General features: G+C 45.0%; 1 protein-coding gene across 1 annotated transcript in view; it reads left to right on the top strand.

Annotated features, from left to right (window-relative positions):
• The window catches only part of PLXNC1 (plexin C1), a 141,882-nt gene that overhangs the window by 22,392 nt on the left and 98,640 nt on the right, over positions 1-20,850 (top strand). The window contains exons 3-4 of the mRNA XM_079937189.1: positions 7,872-8,006; positions 11,405-11,505. Coding sequence (XP_079793315.1) covers positions 7,872-8,006; positions 11,405-11,505 — 236 coding nt within the window. The remainder of the gene's footprint in view (positions 1-7,871; positions 8,007-11,404; positions 11,506-20,850) is intronic.

Genomic DNA, 20,850 nt, shown 5'->3' with positions numbered 1-20,850 from the left:
TCATATTCTATTATATGGAAACATTATTTTGAGCTTAAGCCGAGATATTGAATCACTTTTAAAGTGACTTTAAAGACATGCACTCTTCCGAGTCATAGTCATCTGGCACTACCTCTGAAGGTAAGATTTTATTGATGATGAGCGGAAAAATTAAAGGTTTCACAATATGCTAATACCTTTACTGCCCTCTTCTACTTTTATTTCTAAATCCCTTTGTAAGGTTTTAGAAAGCCTGAAGGAATTTGGAACTGAAAGCGTCCTTTGCGAATATCTCATCTGCCCCCTTATTGTCGACTTGCCATCCTAGTGGTTGTGAGACAGATGATGTCCAGTCACTTTTTCCTCTGGATATTTCCTCATTTTACTTCCTTTCTGAGCATGATTGCATGCTATAATTTTTCAGTCGTCAGCATCCTCACTGAGATCAGCTGAAAAAGTAGAGCCACACTGAACTCCGTTTTTGGGAATTCACATCCCACGTGTTGTGTGGCCAGGATTCTTGTAAACACGTGCTCTTTCTCCAGCTTGTGGTACAGACTACGGTGCAGTTTGGATTCCTTTGAGCTGACTCTGTTGCATGTAGAAAATGGTCCTTATTTCAAGGGCAGAATTGAATATTTTGAACTTTTCCAGGTGGTAAAATAAGTAATGAAATTTGAAATAACTTCACCCATGCCCATTAACCTTCCTTGTAAGCAAAGAAGAAAAGAAGGCAGTAGGCGAGGAATAATAACAGCTAACATTTCTGAGCTCTTACTATGTGCCGGGCATTAGAACCAGTGTCTGCATGGGTTCACTAGTTCAATACTATTAGCGTTCCCACTTTATACATGAAAAAACCCGAGGCTCTGAGAGGTTAGGTAACTTGCTCAAGGTGATTTGAGTGGAAGCAACCAGTCTCCCAAACAAACTGCACTGATAATTCAGATGTGTTCTCTAGAGCTTGGGAGAGTTTGTGGAACTGGTTTTTATTTTGTATTTTCTAACGTTGGAATATCTGGGTTAACATCAAGATGCAAGTATTTGAGGTTTCTTGAGAAGGTTCTATGGCTTCTGTGGTTTTAGGGACAGCTTGCTGACAACCCAGCTGAGTGCAGACTTCTGTGTTAGAGGAAGGCAGAGCCCTCTCCGCTTGGGGCTACAAGTAGCTCCTGGGAGCCTCTCAACCCCCTTAGGAACCCCTGCTTTTCCCCAGTGGACTCCTTTAGAGCAATGGTAGGAAATCTGTGTTCAAGTTGATTTTTAGAATGGCTCCAGCAACAGGAGGCTAGGGTTGGTTTTCTCCAACATCCTTAGGCCTAAAGCAGGGTTCAGGATTAGGAAGCCGTATCATGCCCTTTCCCCATATCCAGCAGAGAAGCACCACGCCCACGCTGAGTCCGGACTGGCTACCTATGTAGCTCTCCAAACTCTGCTCCTACTAGTGGATGTCATTTATCCAAACCATGGAGTGAGATTCAGCCCATTTCCAGAAAGTTCTTCCTGCCTCCAAAGTGTGTAACCTTTTAAGAGTCTGCCTTTGACGCTGATTTTTAAAGTTTTCGAGTGAAAAATAAGAGAAAACAAAAACAGGTCTTTTCTAAAGCCAAGCTCTATTTATACTCCCACAGAATGTTCAAATAAGGAAGAGGAGGCCATGAGAAGCCCAGGACAGGACCTGGGGTTGGAAGTGGGGGGGGCATGGACGCTGAGCTGAGGGAACAGACCAAAAAGTAAAGGTGGTGGGAACTGTCAGAACTTGAAAGTGGGCTCCGTGGTTGGCTGTTGAGAAAGTCACATTCAAGTTTACCCCCATCTCACTCCTTCCAGTGTGTGAGTGTGCAGGGACTCCCCGATTCGGAACAAATTCGCCCGTGTAATCCACAAATCTAGAACTCATGGTTCAGGCTGTATGCTTCTCTTACTACTTACATCAAAATCAGTAGATTGGAAACCAGAGAGTAATTTGCTTTAATCTTTATATTTCATTTTTATTATTACTCCTACTTACTGAAGCACAGTAAATGCTATTGGATAATTATCTTGCTTTCCTCGTGTGTGTGTGTGTGTGTGTGTGTGTGTGTGTGTGTGTGTGTGTGGTTTAAGTCTCCTTTGCAGCATTTCTTAGAAACTGTTGATGGAAAAAAAAAAATAAGTGAGAATTTTTGGTTTACCCTTTACCTGGTCAGCCTCACAGAGTGAGGTATAAGAAAAGAAATTTGGTGTAAAATATTTTAGCATTTTGAACACCCATGGCTTTCCCATGTCATGTTAATAGTAAAGAAAAAAAAAGAAGTAGTCTTTTGTTTAATTTTTCTCCCCCTCATTTTCCTCACCAGGCTGTCTTTTCCGTGGACGGTGTTGTACTTGTAATGCAGCTAATTGTATGGTGTGGAAGTCTCACACACCATACATTTCAGGACTGTAGCTGGGAGGGTTGTTGTTGGTTTTTTTGTTTTGTTTGTTGGTTGGTTTTTTAGTATGCAGTGAAAATCCCAAGGCTAGTTAATCGCCTGCCATGAGGCTTCAGGAAGATGTCAACAGAAACAATATGTTGACACTCACTGAAGTTCTCCATTGGGGAAAATTTGTTTTCCACATGGGCTGCAGCTGGAAAAATCTGAAGAGCCCTATAAAATCTTGAACGCTACTAGAGTATGTTTTTTCATTTAATAAATATTTATTGGGCACCTTTTATGTGCCAGGCACTGTTCTGGGTGCCAAGGATATAAAAGTGAACAAAACCAACAGTGCCCCTGCTCTCATGGTGGGAAGAAAAAGACAGAAAACAACTAAATGGATTAACCAGTAATGAAGTCATTTCTCATGGTGATAAGTGCTGTGGAGAAAACAGAGTGATGTGTAGAGAGGGACCGTGGGGTACGGTAGAAAGGTGACCAGGGAAGGCTTCTCAGAGGGGGTGACATTTGAGATGGATGAAGGGGTATGTAAGAATATACATGGCAGAGGCTCAGGTTGACTTCAGATTAGATCCATATTAAGGTTGTATGCTGGAAGCAATAGATGAAAATCCACATCATGCCTGAGGAGTGTGTGTGTATTGAATGCATTTTCTCTTATGCAAAATTCAACCCATTTTGGGTTTCTGTGACTCACCGTTACTTCCTGAATCGCTTCACTTATCGTATTCTTTTCCGAGGCAGCCCAGCTCCAGTCTTGCTGGCTTTCTTTTCTGTGTTGATGTTGATGTGACTTTTGCAGTTAGAAGATCTAAGTGTTCCACCGATGCCCCTGTGCTGGGCTGGGCTCTGTGGGTTGGGGGGTGGGGTTGGAGGTGATATTAACAGAAATCCAGAGGAGGAGGAGATCCTTCCTGTAGTCATCTGAGACGAGGGCCGTGCTGAAGCAGAGACCCCAGTCCCTCTGTGCAGCACGTTGCTTTAGTAAAATTAAAGATGTGATGAAAATGGAAACTTCCTTGGGGGTACAGAGATCCTTCTCTGCATAATCTAGAGAAAAGGAAAACCATTGGACCCACTTATCCTCAAACACTTTTAAAATTTAAACTGCATGTATTTATTTTTAAAGACAATACATTAACAGTGTTCAAAACTCAAAAGAACCAAGAAGGTCACCCATTCTTGACTTCTGGGGCAACCAGTGATAATGGTTTAGAGATATTTTATATATGTCTGCGAGCAAAAGGGGGAAGATAGTCTTTCTCCCCTTTTATTAAACATATATGTTATATATGTGTATATACATGTATATATACATATTTAATATAGCATGGTAAACATAACATATAATACATAAAGAGCTTTCTGATTCTTTTCATTGCTAAATAGTATTCCATTGCTTGCACCATAGTTTAGTTAACCAGGTCCCTATTGTTGGACATTTCAGTTGTTTCAGTCTTTTGCTAGAACACATGATGCTGCAATAAATACCTATTACATGTATCATTATATATGTATGTATGAGGGAGGGTGGGATCTAAGGGTATGTGCTTTATAATGTTGAGAGAGAACGCCAAATTACCTTCCAGAGAAGTCTCACTCCCACCACAATGAAGCATACCCCTTTAAACCCAGCACCTGCAGTTATCAGGACAAGCTTCACTGCTGGCCTCTCGAGGTAGCTTGTTCAGGAAACTGGTTGGCAAATCCTGGTACATGTACACTTTGGTAATTTAAAGAGAAAAAAAAGCAAGCAAGAAAGGCTTCCCTGCCATAAGTCCAAGTTCTAGAGAGAATACTGATGCCTCATCTCTAAGGTATCAAGTAAATAAATCTGTATTGACCCAAATAAGATCTTTCTAGCCCCTTACCCATCTGTATCCACCATGCTCCAAAAATAAATAAAATAAAATAAGCTCTAATAACAACTGCAGTGCAGCTCCTAACTCACTTAAAATGGATGAGTGGTGGTGTTTTGTATATTGTTTTTATTTACTTCTAAATTTTAAAGCAAATCCCAGACACTGTGTCATTTCACCCCCTACATATTCCATTATGCATCTCTAAAAAACTATGATCATTTCTTTAAATCACCATAATCATAAAGCTGTGATTGCAAGTAACAAAATCATCAGTAATTCTTCAGAATTATCTAATATCAAGTCCATGTAACTAAATTTTCCTGATTGACTCAAGAATGTCTTTTTAAAATTGTTTGGTCCAAATTGGTATCTGAACAAGGTCCTCAAATGACACTGAGGTTGTTCTGTTTCTCTTAATCTGAGTGACCTCCTCCTATCCTGTGATTCACCTCTGTTGACTTTTTGAGGAAAGGAAGTCTGTTGTCCTGTGGCATGTCTCCCACCGTGGATTTGGCTGTTCGCTTTCTTGTGGCGCCGTTTAGCTCGTTCCTCTGCCCCTTCTGTCTCCTGATGCTAAATGGAGGTTAGCACTAAGGCTTCATCAGATTCGGCTTCAGCTTTGTTGGCAAGAATGCTTCATAGGTGTTTCTGCCAGATGATGGTTTTAACGTGATGAATTCATCAGGAGAGATCTGGGCAGCAGCCTTCTCCTGAGCCTCACTTGAGAATGTTTCTATCGATCTTTAAATCTGGCTTCCTATCTCTCCCCCTCTATACAAGCACTTTCCAAGAACCTGATCAGCTGTTTGAATCTGAGCTGATTAATAAAGAATGTGAATTAGAGATGGGAAGACAGGAGCCTGGCAAGTCCACACTTGGTCAGTGCCTGCCTGATGTCTCCCTGGACTCATAGGTTTCTGTAGGCCAGGGTCTCTAATAGAACTTTCCATGATGATGGAAATGTTCTGTATCCGCACATACAATATGATAGCCACTAGCCATATGTGGCTAGTGATTACTTGAAATGTGGCTAGTGTGACTAAGGAAGTGAATTTTTAAGTTAATTTAAATTTAAATAGCCATGTGTGGCTAACGGCTACCATATTGGATGGTGCAGCTGTAGAGTCATTTATAAATGACTTGAGGCACAGACCTTTCCACCTCCCTTTGGACCTAAACGCTGCTTTTCCTTTTGGAAAAAGTCATACTTAATCTATTTAGTTACATTGATTTTACAGAGCTGCCACTGAACTTAGTGGTTCATGGACTCCTAGTGAGCTACTAGTTGCACCAAATCCACCTGGGTTTGACTCAGAGCAGATAATGGAGGGAAGTCACCATCGCAGGACAAAGCCAGACTCAGGCCACATCCTGAGCGCGTGCGGGATGCTCTCCCTGAGCCAAATTAATTTTTTTTTTTTTTTTTTTTTGCGGTATGCGGGCCTCTCAGTGTTGTGGCATCTCCCGTTGTGGAGCACAGGCTCCGGACGCGCAGGCTCAGCGGCCATGGCTCACGGGCCCAGCCGCTCCATGGCATGTGGGATCTTCCCGGACCGGGGCACGAACCCGTGTCCCCTGCATTGGCAGGGGGACTCTCAACCACTGCGCCACCTGGGAAGCCCTAATTTTTGATTAAATAGCAAAAATGTGCTTGCCATCAGGATGTGTGGTACAGGCATATTATTGCTCAGTAGATGTGTGAAAGTAGACTGAAAAGAATCCCAGGTGCCAGTTTTTTCTTTTCAAATCATATGCCCAATGTAACTGATGTCCACAGTGGTAGAGATATGAATATAGATATCATATCTGGATGTTTTCAAACTGACAAAATGTTGAACATCTTCACTTTCAAAAGCATTGTATTGTCTGGGGCAGAGGGGTAGGTACCAAGATGATTAAGACATGGTCCCTACCCAAGAGGTGCTTGTAATCTAGTAATAGGTTATTATCCATTGAGTATTGTTGATGTGCTAAGCATTATTTGTAATTCTCATTTGATCCTACAACACTGTTTATAAGGAAGGCATTGTTAGTTCCATTTTAGAGGTGAGGAAATTGAGTCCCAGGGAGGTTAAGTAAGTTGCTAGCTCAGAGGAGCACATCTACTTGAAGGGTAGAGCCAGGATGCAAATCTGAGACCAAGCTACCATTATATTTCTCCAGGATTAGGGTAATCATCTTCCGAGGAGTCTTCCTATCCATGCTTCAAACCCCACCTTCTCACCATGTGTTTCCTCTGCTCAAAGCCCTGCAGTGGCTCCGCATCTCTCACCTAGAGTAAGAGGCAAAATCTTTACACAGGCCAACAAGAACCTATATGATCCCCCCTGTTACCTCGCTGTCCACTCCTCTCTACCTCACTTGTTCTGCTCAGGCCATACTGGGCTGCTCTCACTTAGGGCTTTTGCACCAGTGGGTCACTCTTCTAAGAGTATGCTTTATCCACATATATCTAAATGACTCACTCCAGCATCTCCTGTTAGTCTCTAAATAAAACGTCACCTTCTAATGAAACGTAATGCTGAACACACATTTTCCATCTTTTTACCCCACTTAATTTTGACCTATATCACCTGCTAACGTATTTTTTTTTTATATTGGAGTATAGTTGATTTACAGTGTTGTGTTAGTTTCTGGTGTACAGCAAAGAGATTCAGTTGTACATGTATGTAATCTATTCTTTTTCAGATTCTTTTCCATTATAGGTTATTACAGGATATTGAATATAGTTCCCTGTGCTATACTGTTGGTCCTGCTAACATGTTTTTTGTTTTTTGGCTGCGTTGGGTCTTTGTTGCTGCGCACAGGCTTTCTGTAGTCGTGGCGAGCGGGGGCTACTCTTCGTTGCGGTGTGCGGGCTTCTCATTGCATTGCGGTGCCTGCTGACATATTTTATAATTTACTGATTTGTTGTTAATTGTCTATCATTACACTCCCCCCACCCCAGCATGCACATGAATGTAAGTTCTATAGGGCAGGATTTCCCCACCATTTGTTCACTGCATTTTTGCAAACACCTACAATGTGGCAGATACATATAGTGGATGTTCAAGAGATGTTTATTGACTAAAGATGAGTGAAACTCAGGTATGTCCAACTTCAAAGCCACACTTACTTGTATTTTATATATAAATATGTACCTACTCGTTTAGGTCTGTTAAGTTGTCCTGGTTACTTGAAAACACAGAACTGTGTAGACCCATAGAGGAGAATCAGAGTAACCCATGCGGGTACCTGTCAGGCTGCCTGCCTTTAGTTTTAAGATCACTTGGCATAGCACTAATGACGCTGTCACTTGTGGCTTCTCATAAGACCAGTTTTGGACAAAGAGCTTCCACATATGAGGATACTGCCTCAGCGCCGAAGAGTGGCTTTGTGTGTGTGTGTCCGTGCACCATGACTTTGTCCCCTACAAAAGCAGAAATCCAAGCTTGTTATCACCAGCCTTGTTGAAGGCTGAGATATGAGCCGATGATTAAGGAACGTGGTACCTTAGCCAGTGTATGTAGTGCAGAAGAAAGGATGTAATCTTAGGATTAAGCCATAAGTTTTGCCACCCTGAAATTCAGATTATTTAATAGAAGTCATATTTCTCTTTTTTAAAAAATAGGTTATTCTTGGTGAGAATTTGACTTCTAATTGTCCGGAGGTTATCTATGAAATCAAAGAAGAAACACCTGTTTTCTACAAACTCGTTCCTCATCCTAAGAAGAATATCTACATCTATCTAACAGCTGGAAAAGAGGTAGGCAGAAATACTAGTTACTCTTTCTGTCTTATGAATACAAATTGTTTAATTGGTGTCATTATCGAGTGGTGAAGCTTTTCCTTTGAGCTACTGAGTTTAAACACTGCTGCAGGCTTCAAGAAGACGCGCAGTGGTTCACAGACATGGAATTAAAAACCTTACTGTCAGTAAGTAAGCAAGAATTATTACCTATGTAGACAATTTTATTATTGGCTATATTTACAGTGCAAAGTTTTCAGAGAAAGGTATGCTTGCAAATGGCAGTGTAATCAGCGAGGTAACTGAATTTACACATTGATCGTGTGGGCATTGAATGGCTAGATGCATTTATGAATATACCCGATGGGATTGGCTTTGGAATTCGGGGTTAATATCAGGCCATAGTCTCATACACATTCATGAACCGGGAAATATGTGGCACTCACCCTCCCTCTCTTAATTTATCTGGCTGTTTTAGTTTTGCTTCTTGCTTCAGCTTACTGAAATAAAAAGGAAACCTTTTTACATTTTATTCATTTTTACAAAGTGCTTTCACCAAGGGAAGGAGGAGGGAAACTAATTGTTACTGAGTCCCTACTGATGCTGTGCTAGTTACTCTTCCAAAGAGGGTCTCTCTAGATGCATAGAATTGTACACACACACACACACACACACACACACACACACACACACACACCGCAAAGTATAATAAACAATGTTAATGAAATCTGTCAATAATCTAGTGAGATAAAAATTAACCTTGTTTTATATATGAAGAACTAGGACTAAGAGAGGTTAAATATCTTCTCAAGGATATAGATAGAGCCTTGTCAGGGCCAGGACTTAAATTCTACCTGATGTTAAAGCCCATGATAAATAGGATCAAACCCCAAATTTGTGAAAACCGAACAGGCAATTCTGGCATGGTTGTTTTGACCCATGACCATTTGAACATACAAGTGCAAAGAAGATAAGTGAGACGTACATAATTACATAATGGATATAACAGATGCCCTCGGCCCACCCTCATTTTCCATTCTTTTCCTCTCAGTCATCCTATGGAGAAGAGCAATGACATCCATCTCCATGTGCTGGCCACGTCGCAGCACTTTTTCGCTTCTGACACTCCTAAAAAGGCTGTATTGCCTTTTGCATGTTGAAATGCCAGTTACTCAAAATGACCGCATTGAGATGGCCAGTGGATCTCATATACCTTTGTTCTTCACCATACAGAACCTTTTTGACGAGCTTGCTTCAACATTTAAACACTGTCTATTATATTTCTTCCCCAGGGTTCTCGTATTTGAAAGAATTTTGTCTACTCAACAAACTGCACTTATTAAGTAACAATTCCCATTCTCAGGCGTTATTTTTCAAGGGCATCTCAAAACGGCCACTCAGAGCGCTGACTGTGCTACCACACGGAGCTGATAAAATTCCAGCTCAAAGCAAAGACACTTGCAGCCTTGCCTGGTCTGTGCATGTTTTTCCAATCCGCTTTTTGAAACATTGCAAATAGCTCATAAATCCTTTCCCAGACCCCAAACCTGTAGGCTGAGAACCACAGTGAGAACCACCAGTAGTTGATAGGTCCTCACTTTCTGAAGGTGAAGAGTTCTAGTCTGGCCATTCAAAGCCTGAAGTCCGGAGAAGAGTTTTCCGCTGGGCATCAAAGCAGGTTATTCTTACCGTCTTCACTTAGATTCACTGCTAGAGATCCTATTAGTAAGACTTTGGTTCTCTGGTTGAGCCAGTATAAGCCCTAGAGAGACAAAACCTAAGGAAGGTCCCTTCCTAGACTCTTGGGGAGATAGTAACAGCCAAACTAAAATGCCCTGCTACATCCATGGAATACTTGGTCATTAAAACAACCGTATGGAAATAGATGCATTGCTGTGGAATAGGCCCTGTAAGTGTGTTCAGTTAGAGAAGCAGGTCCAATGTAGTATTTATGGTGGCCTTTCTTTCACATAGTTATTTGTTTGTGTGTTTAAGTACATGTAGAGTCGTTCTCCTAGAATGTTCTAGAGACTCATTTTCCACTCAATGTTCTGAGCAAAAGTGGTCCCAGGAGCAGATGATACTTACTGTACCACTCCTAGAGTATCATAATAGAGCATTCAAAGGCTCTCAGAAGCCTTGTGCTAAGGAAACGTTTGCTTTTTCCCTGTGAGGTTTCACAGGTTCGTTGGACCGTGGAAACTTTTTCTCATGTGGTAGCAATAGCCAGCATTTATTGAGCGTTTATTATGTGCCGGGCAATGTTGGTAATAACCCCGCAAAGTCAGCAGCACTATCACCGTTTCACACATGAGAAAACAAGGTTGGAGAGATTCCGTGACATTTGTGAAAATCCCCCAGAATTACGAAGATGTGCTGTGAGCTACAGGGAAGTGTCCACATTCTGGTTAATTCTGGCTCAGGCTGGTGGTCCGCCCGCCACATCTGTCAGCGGCGCCGGGGACTGTGAGCTGATGGGCGGTGGTTATCCTCCACGACGTCAGCTTGGAATGGAAGGGTATTCCTCGGGATAGCCCCTGCTTTTCTCACAAACCCCTTCTAGAACTCTCTATTTCTCTATATGTTTTAAGAAGTTACTTATGCTTTCTAGCAGGTACAACTTCCTGGCTTAATGAATTCCACAGGTTTCCTGACTACGCTGTGGGATTTTGCCTGCAGAAAACGCAGCATGTGAGGCTCAGGTCCTCCCTGCCTCCCCCGCAACCCTGTTTGGAGGCTCTGCCGGCCTCCAGGGCGTGGGTCTGCCCAGCACCCGCGCCCACCTCAGGGGCTGCTGTTTTCTGACAACCGGAAGAGGCAGCTCTAGGGGCCAGGAATGATTGGAAAACTCCCCGTTTCTTTGATTTTCACCTCCAGTGGAGGGAGTGTGAGCGGGGAGCCAGGAGCGGAGGTGATGGGTCACCCCTAGGAGGGGTGTGGGAGGGTGGTCCTCATTTCCATGTCAAGTGCCAACCTCGTGCCGACACTCCAGGGCAGAGCCTCTTGCTTTCCCCAGACGCTCATCTTCAAGGTGCCATTGACTGTTGCTGAAAACCAGGTGACCTGATTCCACGATCCTTGAAAATCACTACCGGCAGATCAGAAACCTGACTGTGGATCAGGCTCACCTGGGAGAGCTCTTGAAAAGGCAGATTCCTAGGCCCCACCCCAGACCTACTCAGCTAGAGCCTCAGCGGCAGGGGTTCTGGGAATCTGCCCTTTCCAAAGCTCCCCAGGAGACGCTGATAAACTGCTTCATACCCTAGAACTTGAGAACCGCTGCCCCATGTCATTACACGGATGTTCGGCGTCTGAGTGGATAAATGTCTCTTTGTGGCCCTTCATCAGATAAGGTGTTGTAGTTTTTCTGGTGTTGCTCATAATTCCGTCTGAACTGCTGTCACCTTTATTTTTAGGTGAGGAGAATTCGTGTCGCGAACTGCAGTAAACATAAGTCCTGTTCGGAGTGTGTAGCAGCGACAGACCCTCACTGCGGTTGGTGCCGTTTGCTGCAGAGGTATTTCCTGAGTTCTTTCTCACCAACTCACGATTTCGAAACAGTGGCATGCGGCTGCACACTTGTTGCCCTACTTTAAGGATCCGTGCCAGTGACCTGGGGGAACTGATCTCTGCGCCAACTAAAATACCAGTGTGTAATCTGAATTAATTCTCAGTGATGTTCCCAGTTGTGTCGGTGCCACTGAATCATTTGACCTGAACCACTGAGAGGGTCCCCAACGTGGAGGGCAGAGGTTGAGGGGGGTTGGGGGAAGGATACCGGCGTAAGTTGGAGCTGTCCCTGTAGCTTTTACTTTCTACAGAGTTCTCCAAGACTGGAGAGAGATGCAAAATGTTCTCTGTCAGAGGACATAAAAGAATAGGCGTGTTTGAAAATTTTCAGATGAATCCTCGTGATGTCACGTGTTTGGTTGGCTCCGTGGAAGCCTGATTATTGATGATGTTGTCTCTGGGTGCGCTGTACAGCTGTGCACAGGCCTGATGTGCAGTCTCAGTCTCCGGGCAGAATCTGCCCAGCCTGGTCTTGAATTACGATGTTCACGACCCATCTAGGCCCAGGGCGACTTGTAGCGGCTTCCTCGCCATGGCAGCTCCCAACGTCGCTGGGACCGGCCTGGTTGGATTCGCTGTTGCCATGGCAACCCAGTACTCGGGCTTTTGCTATAGAAGCAAGGAAGAGAGAGCCTGAGCTGCAGCTCAGGCAGGGGGAAAAAAAAAAACACATAACAGTGTCTGTCAGTTTGGTGCTTTCAGTTTTTAAAGGTGAAAAAAATAAGAAAGAGTAGAACAGGTGCAGAGAAGCTGAAGGCTAAACAAGGGGCAATTTAGGGAGAGAGAAGAAGACTGGGGGTAGAATTGGGGAGCCTTTGGGGGAAGAAGGCAAGAGCAATGAAGGGAGAGGGGGAAAATACAATATAAGCAAGAGGTTCGGGAAACAAACTAAAAATATGGGGCTGGAATTAATTAAGAGTTCATGGAGGAAGTCTGAAGCTGAGATGCAGCGAGACACATGATTGCCCTTCCTTTTGCTGGGCCTCCTTGCCGGGCTGTTTGCTTCAGAATCATCGGCAGACAAAAGAGGCAAGGCCAGAAAGATTCTCATGAATAATTGTAATTGGGTGGGAACGTTTTCTTCTTGTCGCTTGCCTAAGACTAGAGTTTAAGAAATTAACCGATCGTGAGCAGCACTGCATCGCCACACACCCACCAAGCAGGTCTGCCATAATCTTTCTGATCTGTTCCATTTATGTAGCTTCTCTGTCTATATTTGTAGAGCTCTGTGCAGGAGTTAATTCAGTGACAGCAGTGGAGATGGTGGTGATGGTCACAGTGGTGATGGTGATTAAATAGCCACGCGTAGCAGCTAGTGGCTACTCTTTCGGCAAACACAGGTCTGGCGTTCATAGGAGATGTCCGAGCTGGTGATAGGACTTTGGGGGTTAGTAGTATTCTGATGGTACGTCGTGAAGTCTTCAGACCAGATGAGGGAGGGAGTGTAGATTGAGAGGAGGATTAGTTGGAAAACTGAGCATTGAGGCGGTACAGTGTTTAGGGGTCAAGGAGATGAAGAAGTAACAGATAGGGAGAGAACAACCAGAGGGGAAGCGGAGAGACTAAAGAAGGTGGCCTGCTAGAAGCCCAGGGAGGAAAGGAGGATGGGAGTGGTCCATTGTGCCAGATGGTGCAGAGAGGTCAGGCAAGAGAGGAAGAGAATTGAGCCACTGGGCTTAGCAGGCGTTGACTGGTACGGTGGCAAGGACAGGAAGTGTTGCTAAAGCTGTAAGAGAAAATTAGAAAATTAGAAAATTTCCTCAGCTGAGAAAGCAGAAAAATGGAGTAGACGTTGGAGGAAAAGGTGGAGTCCAGAGAGCTTTGGGGTTTTCTTTAAGATACATGAAATAGCAGTGTGTTTTTGTACTGTCGGGAAAGTTCCAGTAGAGAGAGAGAAACTGACGATACAGGAGAGAGAAGGGAGAATTGTGGGGTGTTGTCTTTCAGCAGATGAAAGAAAATATGATCTTGTGTACCCGCGGGGGACCCAGCCTCAGCCAGGAGCATGGGACCCTTCATCCTTGGTCATGGGAGGGAAGGTGAAGAATATGGGCTCAGGAGCAGGTCGGTGATGGAAGCACGCACAGTGTCTTTGCATGTGGCTTTACGTCATTTTCAGTAATGTAAGATGGGTGAGGTGAGGGAGGAAGCCCTGGAGTTGGAAGGGAGAAGAGAGAGAAGGTATGGGACAGAGTGGAAGAGAGAACAGAGCCGGGAAAGGGAGAACAGTTGCCAGACGACATCAGGGCTCACTTGAAGTTAGTGGTCTTGCTTTTGAAGTGAGAGCAGTAAGCATGGGTTTGCTTCCACAAGCCATGTTTGGCTCCGTGGGCATAGAGGTAGGGTAGTGGAGAGTTAGATTAGCCAGAGATGGGGCTTTGCCAGGAAATACATTCAAGCGGGGAAAGCGGGGCCCAGAGCTGAGGGTGCCTACGAGGGATGGACAGTGATATGGATTGGGGTACTTACAATAGTGGACCCTGGGCTTCAAGCCAGAAGTGAGCTCTAGGGAGGGACGTGAGGACACGAGAGGAGTGAGAGTTGTGGAAAGGTAGCCAGCTCTGTGCAGAGGAGGTTGTTTTGGGGTTTAAAACTTGTTGGAGGGCTTCGCTGGTGGCACAGTGGTTGAGAGTCCGCCTGCCGATGCGGGGGACGCGGGTTTGTGCCCCGGTCCGGGAAGATCCCACATGCCGTGGAGCGGCTGGGCCCGTGAGCCATGGCCGCTGAGCCTGGGCGTCTGGAGCCTGTGCTCCACAACGGGAGAGGCCACGGCAGTGAGAGGCCTGTGTACCGCAAAACAAAAACAAAAACAAAAACAAAAACAAAAAAAACTTGTTCGACCTGGGGAACTGGAGAAGCGGTAGTGGTCAGACTATGGGGAACTTGAAATTAAGGTCATGGTGGGGGCGGAGTTATTGGTACTGGCAAGGTCTGGGGTGTGATTGTGTAGCTGAAATAGGATGAAGGACAAGATCATTGGAGAGAGGGTCAGGGAACTGAGGAGGGGTCAGAGTGTTCGGTGGACCAGTCACCAAGAAGGACTATGGGAGCAATGTTGGAGAGACCAAGGAGGCACACAGTCCAGAAAAGAAAGGAATTGCCCATGGGCGGGGTGGGCCATGGATGCTCTTGACGAGGAGAGGCCGGGGGGTCTGGCAGGTGGCCCGATGGTGTGAGCTTCCGAGCTGGGGAGTGCAGGGGATGGGGCCAGGCTTGGAAAGAAGGGAAGAAGATTCATCCCGAAGAGGCAGCAAGAGACAAGGAGGACCACTGTGATGAGGGAGAGGAAACAGCCAGCCCTTGGTGGGCTGCAGGGAAGCAGGGTCCTCGGGGAGAGAGCGTGGTAAGCAAGTCCAGCAAGATGGTGAATGGAACAACTGGAGAAGTTGAAGACATCAGGACTGTTATTGATGATGGGCTGTGATAAAGGGATCCAACCTTCTGGAAAAGCCTGCTCACGGCTTCCGCTGCTTCTGCTCTTGTCCCCTCACCCCCACCCCAAGAGGAGTGGTCTTGTAAAAATCTAAACCGGATCATTTTACTCCCCAGCTTAAAAACCTCCACTGGCCTCCGTCGCAGAATTCAGTCTGACTCCCTTGCTCCCAGGGCCTGAATACAGGGCTTCCCAGAATCGGGTCCTTGGTTATTCTCAGACCTCTCATGCCACCCTCTCCTTCGTTCACTCGACCCCAGCCACACGGGCTTTCTTTCTGACTTAAGAATATGGCAGGCTTTTTCCTGCCTCAGGGACTTTTCACCTGCTGTTTCCTCAGTCTAGAAAATTCTTCCCCAAATGCTTCCACGGCTGGCTCTTTCTTGCTCATCAGGTCCCAGCATACATGTCTCCCTGCAATGACCCAGTCTGAAGTAGCCTCACCTCAGTCACAGTGACGTCACTGTTTAGAGGCTTCCTGGCCCCATCACTATTTGAAATGATCTTTCTCTGCCTCTTCCTTTATTAAAATGTAAGTTGCATGGGAATCTCGTCTTGTTCATGACTGTATCCCCAGAATCTAGAATGGTACGTGGTGTATAATAGGTGCTTAAAAAATATATGTTAAATGAATGGAGTACACTGAGTGATTGGGAATCTCTACCAATGGCAGGCCGAGACGTGTGCATTAAGTATGTTAAAACATTCCGGATTTGTGGACTGATGGCCCTTCCCAGCCACGTCGCATCACTTGGTTTCAAACTGGCTTGGTTCTGACCTGAGATGAAATAAAACTAAGCCTCAGATCCGTGACTCATGTTAAGCTGTTAGTACCATTCAAAATTAGGAATTCTAAAAGGGGTTGTTTTCTTATAACTGTAGAGCATCCCACTGTGTTTATTGTAAGTGTCACAGATTTATTTAGAAAAATAATTTACGTTCTCTGTTGAGAAGGTTGGGCTTTATTTCATACACGTCTAGAAAGTGGATTTGTTGAGGTGGGGGGGGGGTGCAAGAAAATGATCTTAACTTTCTTTTGATCGGACGTTAAGAATAGGCATCCAGTATAAGCAGACAAAAAGCAATTAGATAAACAATGAGCTCTAAAAAGTCTAGTATTTTATTGTTGGAACCGCAAATCCAACCTATGCTGAATTTGTCTGTGTGGGTGGAAAGTGAATTTTTTGCAGGCTGAATATCTTGGGTTTGGAAGCAGCTTCTCAGTTTCTCCCATATTGCAAAGCACAGCACATGTGTTTAGTTATGGATTTCCACAAAACTGGCAATCCGGAACCAATGAGCGGGTGAGGTTCCAAAAGTTCATTTGCAAGTTTGTTTGGCACTCGGAGTGCATTTTCCCATAGAAACAATGTCATAAATTAAGGACTGATTCCCAAGTCAGCCCACAAAATTCAGTTTATCTAATTTCAACAAACATTTATTGAATCTCTACCAAGAACCCAAGAACCCAACGTGGGAAGTGAGATAACTAGGTGATACTGAGAGAAATCAGATGCCGTTCTCGGCCTTAAGGAATTCACATGCCAGCTAGGGAGACGGAGACGTCCATGGCCAACGTTCATTCATTCAGTCATACATCCCATCGACAGATATTTACTGAGCGCCTACTGTGTGCTTGGGATACTGTTCTTTCTTGCCCGCATGGAGCTTGCAGTCTAGTGAGGGATAGAGACAGTGTTGGTAGTCAGGTTTCTGCTCCAGTAATACTGTGTTAACAAACAGATTGTTAGTGACTTAGAAGACCAAAAATTTGTTTTTCTTGATCGTGGGTCAGCTTCAGCAGTGGCTGCAGGTGGAGGGTTTGATTCAGGTCTCCTTCACATGTCTCTCATCCTGCACATACTCTCCTCAAGGCAGGCAGCAGAAGCACAAGAGCCCAAGCTAAACTCTGCAGCACATTCAGAGCCTCCGCTCATGCCGTGTTTGCTGATATTCCATTGGCAAGCAAGCCACACAGCCAAGCCCAGCATCAGCGGGGTAGCGAAACATACGCTTTCTGCTCTAGTGGCCAAGGGTATGGGTGTGTTATTCCAGTACAGGAGAGATTGCAGAACTGGGAACAATAATCCGGTCTACCCTAAAAAGTTAAGGAGCTACCAATCTACTAATAAGTAAATAGAGAATAATAGGGTTAGCACAGAGGACGTGGAGGATTCCACGGGGACACATAAAAAAAAACAAACAAACATCTAACCACCAAATAGCAAGTGTTGGCGAGGGCGTGGAGAAAAGGGAACCTAGTGCACTGTTGGTGGGAATGGACGTTCGTGCAGCCGCTATGGAGAACACTTTGGAGGTTACTCAAAAAACTAAAAATAGAACCACCAGGTGATCCAGCAATTTCACTTCTAAGTATTTTTCTGAAGAAGATGAAACACTAGTTCAAAAAGATACATTCATCCCTATGTTCACTGCAGCAGTATTCACAATAGACAAGATATGGAAGCAGCCTAAGTGTCCGTCGATAGACGAATGGATAAAGAAGATGTGGTGTATATATGCACAGTGGAATACTACTCAGCCGTTAAAAAAATGAAATCTTGCCATTTGCAGCAACATGCATGGACCTAGAGGGCATTATGCTAAGTGAAATAAGTCAAAGAAAGACAAATATTGTATGATTTCACTTATATGTGGAATCTAAAAAACAAAACAGATGAACAAAAATAACAAAACAGAAACAGAGTCGTAGGTACAGAAACAGGTGGTGGCCCAGGAGGAAGGGGTTAGGGGGATGAGTGAACTTGGTGAGGGAGATTAAGAGGTACAAACTTCCAGTACAAAAAAATTAGTCATGGGAATGAAATGTACAGCATGGAGAATATAGTCAATAATATGGTAATAACTTTGTATGGCAATGGATGGTAACTAGACTTGTCGTGGTGATTATTTTGTAATGTATAGAAATACCCAAATGCGCCTGGAGCTAACATAGTGTTATAGGTCAGTTATACTTCAGTTACAAAGACAACAACAGGTACAGCGAAAATGAATCAATCAAAGAAAAGTAACCTAAACTTAAGGTCAGAGAAGGCTTCCTGGAGGAAGGGATGTCTAAGCTGAGCCTGAAGTGTGAGCAGATATCATCCAGGTAAAGAGGAAGCGGGGGAAGCTGAGGGAACAGACGGTGCCAAGGCTGGAAGCTGGAGGAGCGCCTGGCCTAATGGACAGTAGGGGAAGCGTGCGGTCTAAAGAGCGTTGGTTAATGAGGGCGGCCTGGTAGGCAGGGGCAGGGGAGGAGGGGTCTTAAAACCCACGTTAAAGCATTTGAATTTCGTTGGAAAGAGTTTGGGAAGCCATCCCAGGGTTTCAGTCAGAAGACAGACTAGATCATTTGTGTGTTTCAGAACAAGCATTCTGGTGCAAGGTAGACTACAGATGACACCGCTGGAAGCCAGCAGGTCCCTTAGAAGGTGGTTGTAAACCAGGAAGAGATTGGGGTATGGATAGTGGGTATGGAAAGAAGTAGGTGGACTTAAGAGCTATTTGGAAGATAGAATTGACAGGACTTAGGGATTAATTGGATCCCCCCTTGAGTCTGACACACTAAAAATAGGGCCATAAAATGAAAAATACAATATCAAAGTGGCCACCGTTTTTCTGGAAGATGTATTCTTTCTCCCTCGATCTGAGTCCTCACAAAGAAAGTAAAGAAATGATACCAAACATACACTGGATTCCTACTGTGTTCCAGGCCTTGTACGAGGCACTAGGTTGGAGCCCAAAGCATGGGTACCCAAGTCAGATGGAGAAGGACTCCCAAGAGATGTGGAGCTGAGTCTCATAGGTGCAGGGGCTTTGCTGTTGAGATGATAGGGCAAAGAGTGTGGGTATCTGCCTTGTGTACCAGAGGGACAGAGGTGTCACTGACCGAGCCGGAATGTCGGAGAACTAGCCAGCTTGGGGTGCCCAGTGATGCAGGGGGATGACTTCCACACTGGCAGCAGGAAGAACGCAGACCTGGAGCCAGTGTGTGGTGTCGAATCCAGGCTTCTTTGTGACCTGCAATTTCTTATCTTCCCTGTGCCAGATCTCCTCTTCTGTAAAGCAGGGCTAGTAACGGTGCCTCCCTTGCAGGGTTGCTGAGAGAATTAAACCGGATGATGTGCATAAAGTCCTAGGCACAGTGCCTGTTCATAGCAAGCACTCAAGTCATGTTAGCTACTACTATGGCGGAAGCCCAGAGGAAGGAGCCGTTGGTTGTAACCTAGGTTGGGAAAGGCTTCAGAGAGGAGGTGGCATTAAAATTGGGTCCTGGGGAAGAGGAAAAAAATGGGTCTTGGGGCCTGAGTAGACGTTCCCTGAGGGAAGGAGCGGGTGAGAGGTAGTTCAGGGAGCGGAACCAGCACAATAAAGAGATCATTTTATTCTATTGTTTTGGCCATGCGACCTGTGGGATCTTAGCTCTCCGACCAGGGATCGAACCCGCACCCCCTGTAGTGGAAGCACAGAGTCTTAACCACTGGACCACCAGGGAAGTCACTACTATAAGAGATCTTTTAGGGGATGGCAAATTGAATCATGTTACCCCAGCGCTGGCTTTGGAAGCAAGGAAGTAGATGGGAGGGACCACGATGGGAAGGGCTCTGAGTTTGGACTCTATTAGTTGGTGCTGGGAACTTATTAAAGGGTTTTCAACAGAGGACTGGCACGATAATATTTGTGTTTTTAAAAGATGATCCTGATGGCATTGTATATAGAACATGAAGTGCGTTAACCCAAGCATTAATTGTACCACACCTGCCACTCCTACCCCCTCTAGGGTCACTGTCTTCTAGTATATTTTATAAAGAGTGAGTTGATCTCACTTCTCTTCCTGAGTCATCTACTTAGCGGCTGTTTCTCCAAATTTCACATACCTCTCCACTTCTCCCACCACCACCATGGGCTCCACTTGCGGTCCCAATCACGTAATGGAACCAGGGCTGGGTCCTCTTCAGAAAATGGGCCACATAGGAGAGGCCACACTCATCTTTATTGTCCATCCCAGAATGCCCCACCCTGCCCAGGATGTGTTCAGGGCGGGGACAAAGCCCCCAGGTGTGCGAATTATAAGGTATCTGTGCGCTTCCCTCACTTGTTTGTATAAATTTAACATTTACTCATATCCTTCTGCATGCTTCCACGTTTACAGTTAGAAGACTTCCAAGCAGCCCCTGGTAGCAGTTTTTAGGTTTTCATCTGCTGGCTGGCTGTTCAACACGTGACACTGTGAACGAGGTCATTTCTCAACCTGGTCTGACAACAGACTTTCTGAAAGCGTTGGGGTAGCAGAAGGGGATTTGAACACTGGAGAGAAAAACTAAAATCTGCCTGCTAAACATATTCATCCTCAATACCCCAGAGTAATAAGCAAAAAGAATTCAATGATTTGCTTATGGACAAATCCAGTTCCTTGCATTGCTCTCCTGTCTTGAGGTCTGTCTTCCCTCTCTCTCCCAAGAGACATTCCTTCCTCAAGCCTCCCCAGGGCCAATCAACCACCCTAAGGCCTATGAGCTGCTATTGCCTGAAAACTTGACCAAGACAACGCCTGGTGCATGGTAACCCATCGCCACATTCTTCTGAAACCTGAGTTACTCTGGTTCAGTCTGCCATCGTGAGACGCGGGCATTATGTAGCAGAGAAGGCCCCTGAGGGCTTTTCAGTAGAGGAATCCATCAGAATGTGGCCACTTATCCTTCAGAAAGCTATTACAGGGCCCCTTCTCCAGGAAGCCTGCCTTGAGTCCAGGCCCAGCCAGGAGGCAGGGTCACCATGCATGGAGGAGAATATGCTTATCACACATCAGATGCTGTGCCCTGAATGTTCCATGCATGTTCCGTTTAGTCCTCCTGG

The sequence above is a fragment of the Stenella coeruleoalba genome (assembly GCF_951394435.1).
Source record: "Stenella coeruleoalba genome assembly, chromosome: 11".
Classification (NCBI taxonomy): domain Eukaryota; kingdom Metazoa; phylum Chordata; class Mammalia; order Artiodactyla; family Delphinidae; genus Stenella; species Stenella coeruleoalba.
This window is presented reverse-complemented; position numbering and strand designations above follow the sequence as displayed.